The 14,771-nt window shown below is 38.5% G+C and overlaps 1 protein-coding gene across 2 annotated transcripts in view; it reads right to left on the bottom strand.

Annotated features, from left to right (window-relative positions):
- The window catches only part of HGF (hepatocyte growth factor), a 127,205-nt gene that overhangs the window by 39,546 nt on the left and 72,888 nt on the right, over nucleotides 1-14,771 (bottom strand). For both annotated transcript variants that reach the window (XM_044280125.1, XM_044280126.1), the window contains exons 9-10: nucleotides 9,405-9,532; nucleotides 328-430 (exon numbers count right to left, since the gene is read on the bottom strand). In XM_044280125.1, the coding sequence (XP_044136060.1) occupies nucleotides 328-430; nucleotides 9,405-9,532 (231 nt within the window). The remainder of the gene's footprint in view (nucleotides 1-327; nucleotides 431-9,404; nucleotides 9,533-14,771) is intronic.

Raw genomic sequence — 14,771 nt, 5'->3', positions numbered from 1 at the left:
CTTCAGGACGGTACACTGTTTATTTTTTTGATATTGTGGTTTTACTGTGTTCACATTTTGAAACTGCAATTGTTTATCTGTACAAACTGATTTGATATTGCATTTTGAATACACATCTGCAATGTACATTAATATGTTAAAAATCCAATAAAAATAACATAGAAGGATGAATTGCTAAAATCTATATATATATCTGCTAGATCTGTATTTCTATGACTATGTAAATATAACACAAAAAAGAATTAGAACATTTTATGTGACTTTAAATATAAATTTTCTGAACTTAAAGTTTTGATAGTGAGACAGAAAGCTGTAAAATTTGCATACCTTCGTACGTCAACCATATTTTTCTCCCACATGGCACAAGGAAGCCTGAATCGAGTACTAGATACAGTCCCTCTGTAGGTGATGCCATTGCCATAGTAGCACTCTGAAATACCAAATATATATTAAAGTTAAGAAAATTAGAAAAAAAACACAGAGGCCGACACAATATCCCACCAAAGGCAAACAGCAAAGGCTCAGCGTAGCAGCTGCTCCAGTGGTTTTTACTTTACACAAAAGAAAAGAGAAAAAGCTTTACAACTAAAACCAAACAAGTCTTTGACTGGAAAAGACCAAAAGGCTGAATAAATACACAAATGGATTAACGTTCTTGTTATTAAATTGAAAAAAAAAAGCCATCTGGAAAAGTAAAAAAAAAAATTTTTGCACTGATTTATTTACATGCTTCACATGTAAACAAAGAGAGAAGATGCTTTAGGAAAATCAGTTTTTTTTTATCACAAGAATCTAAAAGTGTTGAAAAGCAATATTACAAGTGTTCTTAACTTCTTATAATTTGCCATTTAGAGTAATACCACATCAGCTCCTTCAAATAATAATTGACTAAGAACCAGAATTTTTAGTTAAAAATGTAGGTCAAATTTTGCTTATATTTCTAACAAATCAGAAATTTATGTGATTCCATTTAGGAGAATCACAGAATCAGAAAGTGAGAGAGTGAGAGCATCAGACCAGAATTTAAGTTAAAGGAGTTGTCTCACCTGAACAAATGGCATTTATCATGTAGAGAAAGTTTAATACAAGTCACTTACTAATGTATTGTATTTGTCCATATTGCTTCCTTTACTGGCTTGATTCATTTTTAAATACTTCTTAATTCCAGCACTCTGTCATTTACGACCTGCATATATACCCTATGTGTAAAGTTGTGTCAGATTTAAAGAGGCTCTGTCACCCAGATCAACTCTACCCTACCAGGCATATAGCCTGGTAGGGCCGAGGATGGAGACCAAAAACATACCTTTATTTCTCATGTCGGTGGTCAGGTTAGGCAGAAACAGCAACTTTTAAAAATATGCTAATAGGGAATTTGAGCACTCGAAGGCGGGATTATGCCTTCTGAGCACTGCTTCTGCGATGCCCCCGTTCATTGCTAATGTTGGCCTTCTGCACCTAATTACGCCCCCATATCTTTTAATTGAGATACCGCACCTGCTCACTTGAGCACCTACTTTCTGTTCTTCAGGGCTTGTGTGTGACAGCACATGCACACTAGACATACACAGAAGCCTGGAAGAACGGAAAATATCCAGGAAGCGAGTGCGCAGGCGTGGGATTGATGTCAATCAAAAGACGGGGGCGTGATTAGGTCAGCATTAGCAATGACCGGGGGCATCGCAGAAGCAGTGCTCGGAAGGCATAAGCCTGCCTCCGAGTGCTCAAAATCCTCATTAGCATACTTTAAAAGTTGCTTTTTCTGCCTAACCGGACCACCGAAATGAGAAATAAAGGTATGTTTTTTGTCTCCATCGTCGGCCATACCAGGCTATATGCCTGTTAGGGTAAACATGATCTTGGTGACAGAGCCTCTTTAAGACATTACATAACCTTTATTTGAGTAACAATAAAGCACAGTGCGTGTATACAAATGCATCAATCAATTGCTGCCACTGCCATTTTACCCTGCATGTGTGAACATGCTGCCTGATTGATCCGTGATAAGCCAGGTTATCTCCCTGGTGAAACACATAGGATTAGGGGCTAGTGATGAGCGGCAGAGGCAATATTTCGCGAATAGGCAAATATTCGTCATAAATTTGCGAATTCGCCATTATTTTCTTGATTGCGAAAATTGCCAATGTAATATGCGCGTATTGCCCGCATAATACAGGCGTGGTCACTTTTGCTACATTTTTCAAGCTGCTAGAAGTTTCCTGAGACTGAAGAAAATGGTTGGCACGGCAGAACATTACAATAGCTTTATATGCAGATAAAGGGCTCCAATATATTCACGATTGTGCAAATCTGCAATTAATGATGCGCATATTTTGCGCTATACCTGCAACTTCACATTTTAGAAGGTCTGACTACATATTAGTGATTGGTGCAAGTATTGTTATGAACTTGTGACATCACAGCACTATGTCTGTAGCATGTATGTATGGACAGCTACACAATATCAGGATATAACCTACACTGACTATCCCCCACTAACTATCTGTATTATATATATATATATATAAGCTAACTAAATAACTATCTAATGTAATGACACAGGAAAGCAGAGAGCACAGCAATAACACTGCTGTCTGTCTCAGATCTGCACAATACTGCATACAAGGGCTGCTGGGGAGGTTCTTATATAATACGGGGTAGTCAACTTTCCTATTGGTTGCTAGGGACAAAGACATTGCAGCCTTCTTATTGGCCCACAAGCAAGAAGCAGGGAGGGATCATGGGTTCAGATGAAAAAAATATTTAGAATATTCATGAATACGAATAGAATATAGCACTATATTCAAAGTCTTTGCAAATTCTCAAAGTGGCGATATTCACAATTAAAATTTGCGATTCTAATATTCGCGCACAACACTATTAGGTGCTTCATTTAGAACAGGGTTATATAGAGAGTGTAGGGAACAGGTTCCAGTGTTGGTTGAGGCCGCCCTTCCTAAAGCGAGTGCTCCACTCAGCCAACGTTAGAGCATAGCTTTCAGCAGACACCACAGCATGCAGATACTAATAAGACTGAATAGTGATCCTGCCATCCCTATTAGTTAGGAACCAGATATTTAACCTGGCCTCAATGTTTTAATGTAGCAGCAAGTGATTGATGCATTTGCGTACACACACTGGATTTTAGTGTTACTCAAGTGAAGGTTATGTTTTAAATCTGATTTCATTCATATTTTCCATCACATTATACACCGCTCATATCCAGGGGTTATGACTACCCTGCAATCTAGCAGTGGTGGCTGTGCTTGCACAGTATAGGCAAAAGCGCCAGCCTATGCATACTCCTGTCTCGGCCACCAGAGAACTCTTCCTATATTCCTATATATAAGCATGGCCACTGCTGCTGGGTTGCAGGGTGGTTGTAGCCCTTTGATATGAGTGGTGTATAATGTGATGGAAAAATGAATCAAGCCAGCAAAGGAGGCAATATGGACAATCAAACACTGCAGTTTCTGATGCTTTAACTAAAATGATCATGTGTTGTTAAATTTCACCAGACGCACAATTGTTTTTGTTGAAATCATTTGTGTTCATCAACTTTAGACTTATGACCACCCTTTGGTTATATTTATGGACTACAGATTTGAATAGGGTCGTTTCTGTAGTATATGCATAGATTTCTACAACCCCCCATTCCGAAGTTACTATCACAATCCGCCACATGTGAACATAAAATGTTTAGGGCATATGGATCTAGTAAATGAAGTCTTTGTGGCCTAAATGGCTCCTGTCCCTTTAGGTATTAAATGCATGACCATTCATTCAAATCATATTATACCTCTCATGAGACAACCCTTTTAGATTGATTTTGATGCTAGCTCTCTGCTCTAGGTTTATATGCAACCGATACAAAAATATAGTGTTTAGCTGCTATTGTATAAAGGGGAAAGCTGTCTCATACTAGGATCCTTGCTCTTTAACTGCCCTTTAACAAAGCTGAGCAAAGCAAATTTGTTTGGCTGGCAGAGAGGCCTTGGATGAGGTATTATTTCTCCTTATGAAGGGCGCCAAGGATGCATGAGGAGCATTGTAAGCCAGTCAACGTTCCTCTTGGTTTCTGTTGAAAATATATGAAAATTATCACATCTTACATCTGCTAGCATCACACAGGCTTAGGAAGTCCAATTTGAATGCATTTCCCAGAAACCCAGAGGGACATTGCTTGGCTTACAATACTCTGCACACATACTACAGATACTAGACGCTGTCTTTGATGAGAAAGAATACCCCAGAAAACAGATAACAAAGAGTAGTTTTTGCCGCAAGCCCAGGGGGAGCAGAAAAGAGGAGGGGAGTGGTAGTGGCTCTGTCTGTTACAAGCAATCACAGGGTCAAGCTTTACACTGATGCTCCTTAGTTAACTCCAGTGTTATGAGGGCACACCCTTTCTTACCTTAGGGTATACCCTGATGTTAGGGCTCCTGTCTGGTGGTAGTTGGGGCACCCTTGGTACAGGTGCAAGGCAGGGGGTGTAGGGTGCAATGGCTGACGTATGCAGGAGTAAGTCACCAGGCCAGATATAGAAGATACATTTCTCTATTAAAGTGCAGAATGGGAGTTGTAGTACATCTAACGGTATCAAAACACAGCTCCAACAACTCAGAGTGCAAATCTTTCAGAATAGTAATGTATACATTTGAATAAGCATGGGAATTATAGTACTCTTTCCTCTCTATCTTCCTAGAGTCTCACGCTGCAGAAAATATGGCTGGTAATATTACTCTTGCAACGATGGTTGTTATTTCCAACTGAGTGATATAAGATTAAAGGGGTTGTGCCATATAACGCTGAAGAGATCTTGCTGTTCTATCACTTTCCCCAAATACAACCAAATATAAAAACTGCTTTATTCTAAGGCTACTAGCCCATCCATTGAATGGATGGATAGACAGACAGATAGGCAGATAGATAATAGACAGACAGATAGATCAACATAATGATAAGGTTTGCTTTCAAATTCTGCATAAATTCTGTCTGTTATTAATCAGCACTGTCTCTCTCATAGCACTAAAGTCTATAACAGCAAAATGCCTTTTCACTGTCTCCAATGCTCAGCTGAAAAATTTAGCATAGCCGGTGAGTTATTCACTAAATTCTATCTGTATAGCGCAACCTTTTTTTTTCATTGACCGGCTCACTGAGATGGTCGCACATGCTCGGTTTAATCCTTCAACTGCCTCCTGAGCTGTGATAGGGAAAGCATGGACACACCTCCTGAGCTGTGATAGGGAGAGCTGAGACACACCCACTTAGCTGCAGCAGAAAAGACACACCCCTTGGTCTGTCAGCTTGATATAAATCTAGCAGAGCAATGAATGTGGAGATCTCTGAATCCATGTGAGGTACAGGACTGGTTCTAGCTTTGTTAGAAAGAGGTTGACATGTAATATTTGATGTCTGATTTTCATTTTTACATTAGTCATGGAATAACCCCTTTAAATAACATTGCATAATACTATACAACAAGAACAGTTTACAACTACCCTGGTCTGGGGTACTGCATGTACCTTTGACTTATGTGTCTTACTAGCTGTTAGTAGAACAAGTAATCAATCCCTCCTCTTAGGTGATCTACTGTTATCCTGTCTGACCATCAATCCTAAACTCATTTGCTTGTGATAAATATATCAGTATGTCCCATTGATCAACCTTTCCTCACCTCTTCGCCTCTTCCCTCTGCTACACTGGCCTTCATTGTCTATGTTGACAAGTCTCTCATCATAGAAATATTCACGCTGACTTCAAAAATGTTCCTGCTAGTTCTAGAAAATAACATTTCTCTGGAGCTAAATATTTTTCTTTCAATAGCCATGCAAGTTCTAGCTCAAAACAGTAATTCATCCCTGATTTTGGCATTTATATAAATATGAACACACTCAGGTAGAATACTATATTTAGGTTATCTATGTAACTCAGGGGCTAACTATACCCCTCTGGGCACATCATCAATAAATGCATAGCATCTATCTGCTGACTGACATAAGCATACAGTATGAAAGGCATGAAAATACATGCAGATAACTAAATTGATAAATAAAATAATTTGCAGAAAGAAGATGCCACCTTAAAACTGAAATATTGCAACATAATGAAATATCTGCACTTTCTTTCTCTCTAATCATATATATATATATATATATATATATATATATGTATATATACACACACAGTGGATATAAAAAGTCAAGTTTCTGTGATGTAAAGAAATGAGACAAAGATAAATAATTTCTGAACTTTTTCCAACTAAAATGTGACCTATAAACTGTACAACTCAATTGAAAAACAAACTGAAATCTTTTAGGTAGAGGGACGAAAAAATATAAAAATAATATCATAACAAGCACAAGGGGGCCACAGAGATATTATACTACAGCACCCTCTTTGAAGTTTTTATATCAATTGCAATTTGTGTTGGTCATGCAGTCGTCCCCATGGATCAGTTATAGCACATCCTAGTTTATCTAAAGCTCTCAGACCTACCTTCTGCCCCGGTTCTTTAAAGACAATTGGAGAAAAACAAGTATACTGAATTTCTTCCATCTAATGTTTTCAGAGTAGTAAATGACTTCACATAGTGTAATGTATCACACTCACACATGCATATCTCATGCTTGTCATATTTACTGTGACCTCTCTCACACTCATCAAACCTAAGCCCCTAGCTATAAGACTACATAGCTACTGGGATATTAGATGCAGCAAAAAAAAAAAAAAAGTAAAACTACTTTATAATACAGTATTTTAGTTTTCTGTGTTTTTTGTTTCCAATATAACCATTGCTTGATGTAAAATGTAAAATGTAAAAAATAATGTAGATTACATACAATATCAGCTATCCATACAATATAGCTATAAGAGCTATATAGAAAAAAATAAAACACTTCCACATTATACAGTATCTTAAATCTAACATGTTGATTGATATAATTCTATTTGCAAAACTTGTCAGCAAATTTGTTCCTATGAAACTGGCTGATCTGTTGCAGGTGCGCTTGGCAGCTGAAGGCATTTGTGTTTGTCCCATTATCATATGTGCCTTCATTTATGTTTTAATATATGCAAATGAGCTTGTAGGAGCAACAGGGGCGTTGCCATTACACCGAGAGGCTTGGCTCTTTCTACAAATGCTACACCCTCTTTACTTTTATCGACAGGGTCAGACTTGATGAAAAAAAAAAGACATATAAATCACTGGGCCCCATAGCAAAAATCCTAATTGTACCCTCATGTCACGTTTATAGCCTCTACCACTACCCACTCCTGGTCCCTTCCACTACCTGCCTGGGTCCTCCCATGCCACTCTACCTTTTCACCAGCACACAAAAAAAACTTACATATAAATAACCAAATCAAACTGTTAGGCATAAAACATACATAGGGGGATATTTAGCAAACCTGGTGTCAAGAAAAACTGGCTTAGTTGCCCATAGCAAACAATCAGATTCCACCTTTCAATTTTCAGAGCTCTTTTGGAAAATGAAAGGTGGAATATGATTGGTTGCCATGGGTAAATACGCCAGTTTTCCTTTACACCAGTTTTGATACATCTCCCCCATAGTTTGTATTATCCAACTAAGCATGCTGCTATGTATGATATAGTGTGCCATACCTCCACATCAATTGTGCCTTCTGCTGTATATTATTCTATTTGCTAAATTTTATTCTGAAAATAAAATAGATGGGGGTATACCATACCCCCATCAACTGTACCTGCTGTTTTGCATTATATAGTATGCCATGCCCCATGATATGTACATGTTGCTGTGTATTATATAGTGTGCCTTAACCCCCATGACTTATGCTTTCTGCTGTGTATTATATAGTGTACTATACTCCCATGAACTGTGCCTGCTGCTCAATATTATATACATTAGTGTACCATACCCCCACGAAATATGCCTGCTGCAGGTTATTATATAGAGTGAAATAACCTCCATGAACTGTGCCTGCTACTGTGTATTATATAGTGTATCTTTCCCCCATGACCTGTGCATGTTGCTATGTATTATATAGTTTGCCATATCTCCCATGACCTGTGCCTGCTGCTGCGTATTATATAATGTGCCATATATCCCATAACCTTTGCCTGCTGTGGTGCATTATACAGGTATCATACCCTCATGATCTATGCCTGCTGCTTATAATATAGTGTATCACACACCTCCATGAACTGTGAATGCATATTATGTAGTGTGACATAAGGCCCTCCCAAACAGAACTGCCCCCCCACCAATCCAAAGCTTCAGACTCCTGCCCCCCTCAACTTTCATTTTAAAACTCCAGTGGCAGTGCTGACTTCACTTCCTGTTTCCTGTGTGCCAGCTCAGAGCACAGCAGTCAAGACTGAAAGGCAAATATTCTTAGAAACTGAACTGGTGAAGGTTATGCTGTAGACCTGGAACAGACAGTACTGACACAATGTTGTTTTCTGGAAGAAGTCCCAACTCCCATGGCATGGCTCAATTCAATGCTGTGCTCTAGGAAAGCCAATCAGGCTCTGCTACTAATGCTGATTGGCCAGCCCAGCAAAGAAACAACACAGGACAAGCGCTCATCGGGACTCAAGCTTCTGATGTGCTGGGTGAGGAATGATAGGGCTGACAAAAATAGCACAGGGGAAGCAAGGAGCGGTAATAATCTAGAGTACTAAATGTAATTAGGGGGCAGGGCCTTTTATCCAAGATGGGGCCACCATCCGCCATAGGACCACTGCAGCTATGTGTTTTTCCTTATTTCTTTAGTAGGTGGACGCATATGCTTAGTTCCATCCTTCAACTGCCTCTAGTCCTAGCTGGTATTAGAAGCTATAGCAGTTTCAGAAAGCTGCAGCAGAAAGCCCCCCCCCCCCCAAAGGAAAAGACATTCCTGCAGAATGGATACAACTCCTGAGTATGGAAGCACCCCCTGAGCCGACATCCTGAAGAGAATCAATAAATGGGAGATCTCTGGATCCGAGCAAGGCACAGGGCTGGTTATAGCTTTGTTGTAAAGACACTGCCATGTACTATATGATGTCTGATTTTCATTTTTAGCATTAATCATGTGGTAACCCCAATAAGCCAATCTGTCATTCTGTTTAACCTCGTAAACGGCTATAATGGCTAGATAGGTGAAAAGATACTGATTCCCTTTTAGTTCGATACTCATAGGTGTTCCCTGCAGTCAGTCCAAAAAAGGTCTGTGCACTAAAACCATTAAGAATCATCTCTATTATATCATCGAGCTTAGGAGTAAACAGGTAAAAATGACACTTTTGGAATCAGTCTGTTTTCATATATCCAGCCATTAGAGTGGTTTACAGAGATTTTCCATTGTGATAGATTCCCCTTAAAGCTGTTACATTGAATAGCATACACATAATGATAATGGAAACATTCCGTTACCTTGATGATTAGAGACTTCACATTTTGGTATTTGGGAACAGTGACCAATACGAACATTTGGATCTGTTGTGAAACACCAAGGGTACTCTGAACCATCCGGATTTCTGCAGTAATTTTCACTCAGATCCCTACAACAGTTTTAATGAAGATAAATACATTATTTTCCTGAGCAAAGTATAATTACATTGGACCAGTAAAGGCATTTAAGTAACTCAAGAACATAAAGAACATATTCAACAATGGGCAACATTGTGTTCTTCGATATGTACAATACATTTTCATTTGAGGAAACATTTCAGAATACTAATTATCACATACTAGACCAGGCATGGCCAACCTGCGGCTCTCCAGCTGTTGTGAAACTACAACTCCCACCATGCCCTGCTGTAGGCTGATAGCTGTAGACTGTCCGGGCATGATGGGAGTTGTAGTTTTGCAACAGCTGGAAAGCCTCAAGTTGGCCACCCCTGTACTAGACCATAAAATTGGGCCATTATAATACATAAGGTAAGTCAAGTGACTATATAAATTCATCATCTGATCACAACTGGGGTGAATGTATGTGGTTACAACATTATATAGTTCTTTGTGCAAGAAATCAATTCACTAATCTTGTAATCAGAGCTAATGAGCCCTTCTGATGCCTTTAATATTCGTCACATCCCATGTTGGAAAATCTTAATTATGCTTCTGTCTTACAAAGACATGTTTTTTTGTGTATCAAACAAGCAAAATTTACACATCAAAGATTAAAAAAAAGTCTTTTTGCTTCAAAGAATCAGAGCAATAATGGATGGAAGTTCAGTAATCTATGTAAAACATCTACAAATGCAAAGCTATGAAACATACAATATTCTGCGAAGTAATAATGTGATAAGAGATTTTGTGATTAAAAATCTTAATTGTGTATCTCAGAACCTACAAAATCAGTATCTGTAGTAATTCACAAGGTAGTCACATCACACAAAAATCCCTATAACCATCAAAGGACAAATTAAGGTAGTCCTCACTTTTGATGAGCGGCAGGGGCAATATTCGAATTTGTGATATTTCGCAAATATTTGGCCGAATATTCGCCATATATTAGCGAATTTGAGAATTCGTTATCAGTCATTATTTTCTTGATTACGTAAATGGGCAATTGAAAAATTTGCAATAAAAATTGGCAGTATTAAAATTCGCAGTACGTAAATTCACAGTTTGGAAATTCGCAAACAACACCACTCCTAAAGTCAAAGATATTGCAGCCTTCTCAATGGCCCACAAGCTAGAAGCAGGGAGGGATCATGTGTACTGTTTAAAAAAAAATCTTGAATATATATCACTATATTCTAAATATTCGTGAATTCTCGAAGTGCCGATATTCGCGATAAAAATTAGCAATTCGAATATTTGTGATCAACACTAGTCCTCACATGTGTGTGAGATATCGTAAAACATGCACTCTAATTCTGTGATTTATTAAAGAGGTTTTCCTCTGGATAGGTCATAAGTAACTGATCTGTTGGGGTCTGACACCTAGGACCCCTGCTGATCAGCTGTTTGAAAAGGCACCTGGCGCTCAAAGTAATGCCATTGCCTAACCTTAGCTGCAAGTAGGTCATGCCATTCAATGAAAACATGGCTTAGGCACAGCTCAGCCCCATTAAAGTGAATAAGGCTAAGCTGTGATACCAAGCACACCCAATGTACAATCTATGGCATGTTGCTTATTGAGCTAAGAGAAGGCTAAGCCGCTACTGCAAACACCTAAGCCTTCTCAAACAGCTGATCAGCGGGGATGTCAGGTGTCCAACCCTCACCAATCAGATACTGATCATCTATCCAAAAGATAGTTCATCAATGAAAAAAATCTCAGAAAATCCCTTTAAGCATAGACAAACATTTTAGGCCATACATGATTTTAGGTGTATTCCGGTGTTGAAGTCCTTATCCTTCTACATATACAGTACACGACCCTTTGTGTTGCAATGGGGTCAAGCCTCTTGACCTTTGTCTTTCACTCTATATGAAGTGTGACTCGCTTAGGAAACCCATTCTGTGTTATATTTCTAAAGACTTTCTTTCACTCATCTCAGTGAACATACATTTATCTTTTGTGACTCAAAAACACTTAATTATTGAAAAGGTAAGATAACGTGAGATATATTTATTAGTGGACTCTTTCCCCAGGGTAACATGTAGCTTGCTTCAAACTCAACAGTCCACTATCTATACATTCTAAAGTATTACATATTTCACTTTGTGAATGATATGCATGGTAACAAATTCTGCTAATAATTTAAGAGTAAGCCACTTTTCCCCAAGTTTACATTATCTAGCTCCTAATTCAGGACTTTAGAGTCCAATAAATAAATCCAACTACACTTCATCAGCCGACATTGTGCATTCAGCTGCTTCCTCTATCACCCTCTACCATAGCTTTTAATATGATCTATGAGCTGAATGTTGAAGTAATGGGTGATCTTTTGTGCTCCATTTACCTGCCTGAATATGGTCAGTTTTCAATACCATTAATTAGCTTGTTGTGTACTCAACTAAGGTGCCCTTCCATCATGAATGCGTATTATGTATAACATACACAGCGTGCTCATACAACATAGAGAGTAGCGCTGTGGCCTCCAGCATGACTCATTTTTCAGGTATTTTCTTTTCACAGCTTACTGGTACCAATAGCCAACATGTTTTGCCATGCTTCCTGATTTTAATATAGGAAGTAAAGATATATATATATATATATATATATATATATATATCTATATAAAAATATATAAAATGATGTAGTGAAAACCCCGAATGGGCTGAAATAAATTATTTGCAGATAGATCAATCAATCGATAAATAGATAGATATTAGTTAGATGCATATGATAGATGATTGGGATTGTTTGTGATGGATAGATAGATACTTAGATAGCTAGATACCATAGACAGTCAGAGATAGATAGATTTCACATTTTCTCCTGGCTTTTTCCAGAGTTCCATCCAAGCACATACTGAATTATCATGATAGTTTGCTTCTCATTAACTTACAGATGCCAAAGCATCTGTAAGTTTACTAGGGGTAGGAAAATAGGCTATGAACTCCACTGGGGCAAAAATGATATGCATGAGTTAAATTCTTCTTGAAGTGATGAGTTTTTTGTTTTTTTTGGGCGTAACATAAGAGTTATAAAATGTGAGAAATATGCTTCACATTGTTCCACTTCTGGAAAAGGTTTAATTTAAACTTTTTCTCCTATGCTTATAGAACAGTATCATTTCCATTATATGATTCCCATTTCAAATATGCCAGTGGTTCCGTCGCCCATTCTACGAAAATTCGACATAATATATAAACTATGTCTGCATAGATAGATGAATAGATATTATTATTTTTTTAGACCAGCTGTATACACTTCCAGGTGAAGTGCCGGGTGAGATAAATGCATAAAGCAAAGTAATGCTACGCTTTAAACCAATATTTGTAACCAATTTTTTTTCTATATTTGAGAAAATACGGATTGTCCTATTATCTAATTATATGTTACCTACAAACAAAAAAATCACTGAAAATGATATCATATTTTACACCCAGGCTCCCAAAGTCCTAGCCAGCTGAGAGACTAGTACTTTTTCCTATAGTGTAGAAGCCTGGCCACCACTGCTGGATTGCAGCAGTGGTCGTAACCTCTGGAAATTATATCTACATATCAATGAGCCCTTCTGTTTCAGATTTCCACCGATCAAATTACCATATCTGATTAGTTTTAACTATGGATTTGGTTCCACGTGCAATATTGCACAATGTTATGCAATATATCTTACACAGCCAAACCTCATTAAGCATCATAATTTAAGCACAATAATAACAACATTGTGTCTTTACTGAAAGGACGCTTCATATTTTTGTATTCCAACAATTACATTATATTAAAGTAATTCCCCAGACTAAAATAATGATTGTCCTATTTTATGCAGCTTGGTGTTCAAAACAGAAATTGACTTGCTTCCCAAAAACTCAATATGTGGAAGGCATATTAAACATTAAGCAGTACTGAATAACCATTGCCTGTTCATTCACATGTGATATAAAGTCAAGTTTTATTTATATATTTATTTTTGTTTTGAAACAATTGGAAATTATTTTTATGAAATTGGTGCAATAGAGTGCTGAGCTGAATGGCTGTACTTCACTGAGCTCTGTGCTGATTCCTACTGTGGATCCTGCTTACATTAGGCTACTTTCACACCTGCGTTAGGTGCTGATCTCTCTGGTATCTGCACAGACGGATCCGCAACTATAAATGTAAATGGTGGTATCCGTTCAGTACGGATCCGTCTGCATAACTTAGTTAAAAAAATATCTAAGTCTAAGTGTAAGTCAAACGGATCCGTCCTGACTTACATTGAAAGTCAATAGGGGACGGATCCGTTTACAATTGCACCATATTTGTGTCAATGTAAACGGATCCGTCCCCATTGACTTACATTGTAAGTCAGGACGGATCCATTTAGCTCCGCACCGCCAGGCGGACACCAAAACGCTGCAAACAGCGGTTTGGTATCTGCCTCCAGAGTGGAATGAAGGCAGAACGGAGCCAAACTGAAGCATTCTGAACGAATCCGCATCCATTCAGAATGCATTGGGGCTAAACTGATCCGTTTGGGGCCGCTTGTGAGAGCCCTGAAACGGATCTTACAGACGGACCCAGAAACAGCAGTGTGAAAGTAGCCTTAGCCTGGTGGCCTAAAGATGGTCAAGATCAGGGATGCTCAACCTGCGGCCCTCCAGCTGTTGTAAAACTACAACTCCCACAATGCTCTGCTGTAGGTTAATAGCTGTAGGCTGTCCGAGAATGCTGGGAGTTGTAGTTTTGCAACCTCTGCTTTTGTGGAATACCAGTATTAGTCACTTCTAAAGATATCCCTACTGCTATTCTGAAGATAACCACATCTTTGTTAAGTACTGACAAAGCTGCACAACGTGTACTGAGACAGCGCCATAAAGATACTGACCCCCCAAGGCACATTGGATGCTGATTTTTTTTTTTTTTTAAGGATATGGAAATGATCCTCTCTGCTGCCAGGTCTGCCACCTCCCTGTGCTTCAAAAATACCCTGATTGCAATATATCAAGATCTCTCACCTGTCACACTGCAGAAAATACAGACACTGACAGATCTCCTCCTCTGCAGTAAGAAGATTCCCTACTGTTGGACATTCCTTTTTGGCCTGTCCTTCATTTTTTCAGGCCATTGCCTTGTGATACCCTGCTATTCTATTCTCCAAGATGTCTATGCTCACATGGACAAATCTCCTCTGGATACAAAAAATTGGGAGCTAAGATTTAGCTGAGCTCCCAGACCTTCCCAGATCGATCTGAATG

The sequence above is a fragment of the Bufo gargarizans genome, chromosome 2 (genome assembly GCF_014858855.1).
Source record: "Bufo gargarizans isolate SCDJY-AF-19 chromosome 2, ASM1485885v1, whole genome shotgun sequence".
Taxonomy (NCBI): Eukaryota; Metazoa; Chordata; class Amphibia; order Anura; family Bufonidae; genus Bufo; species Bufo gargarizans.
This window is presented reverse-complemented; position numbering and strand designations above follow the sequence as displayed.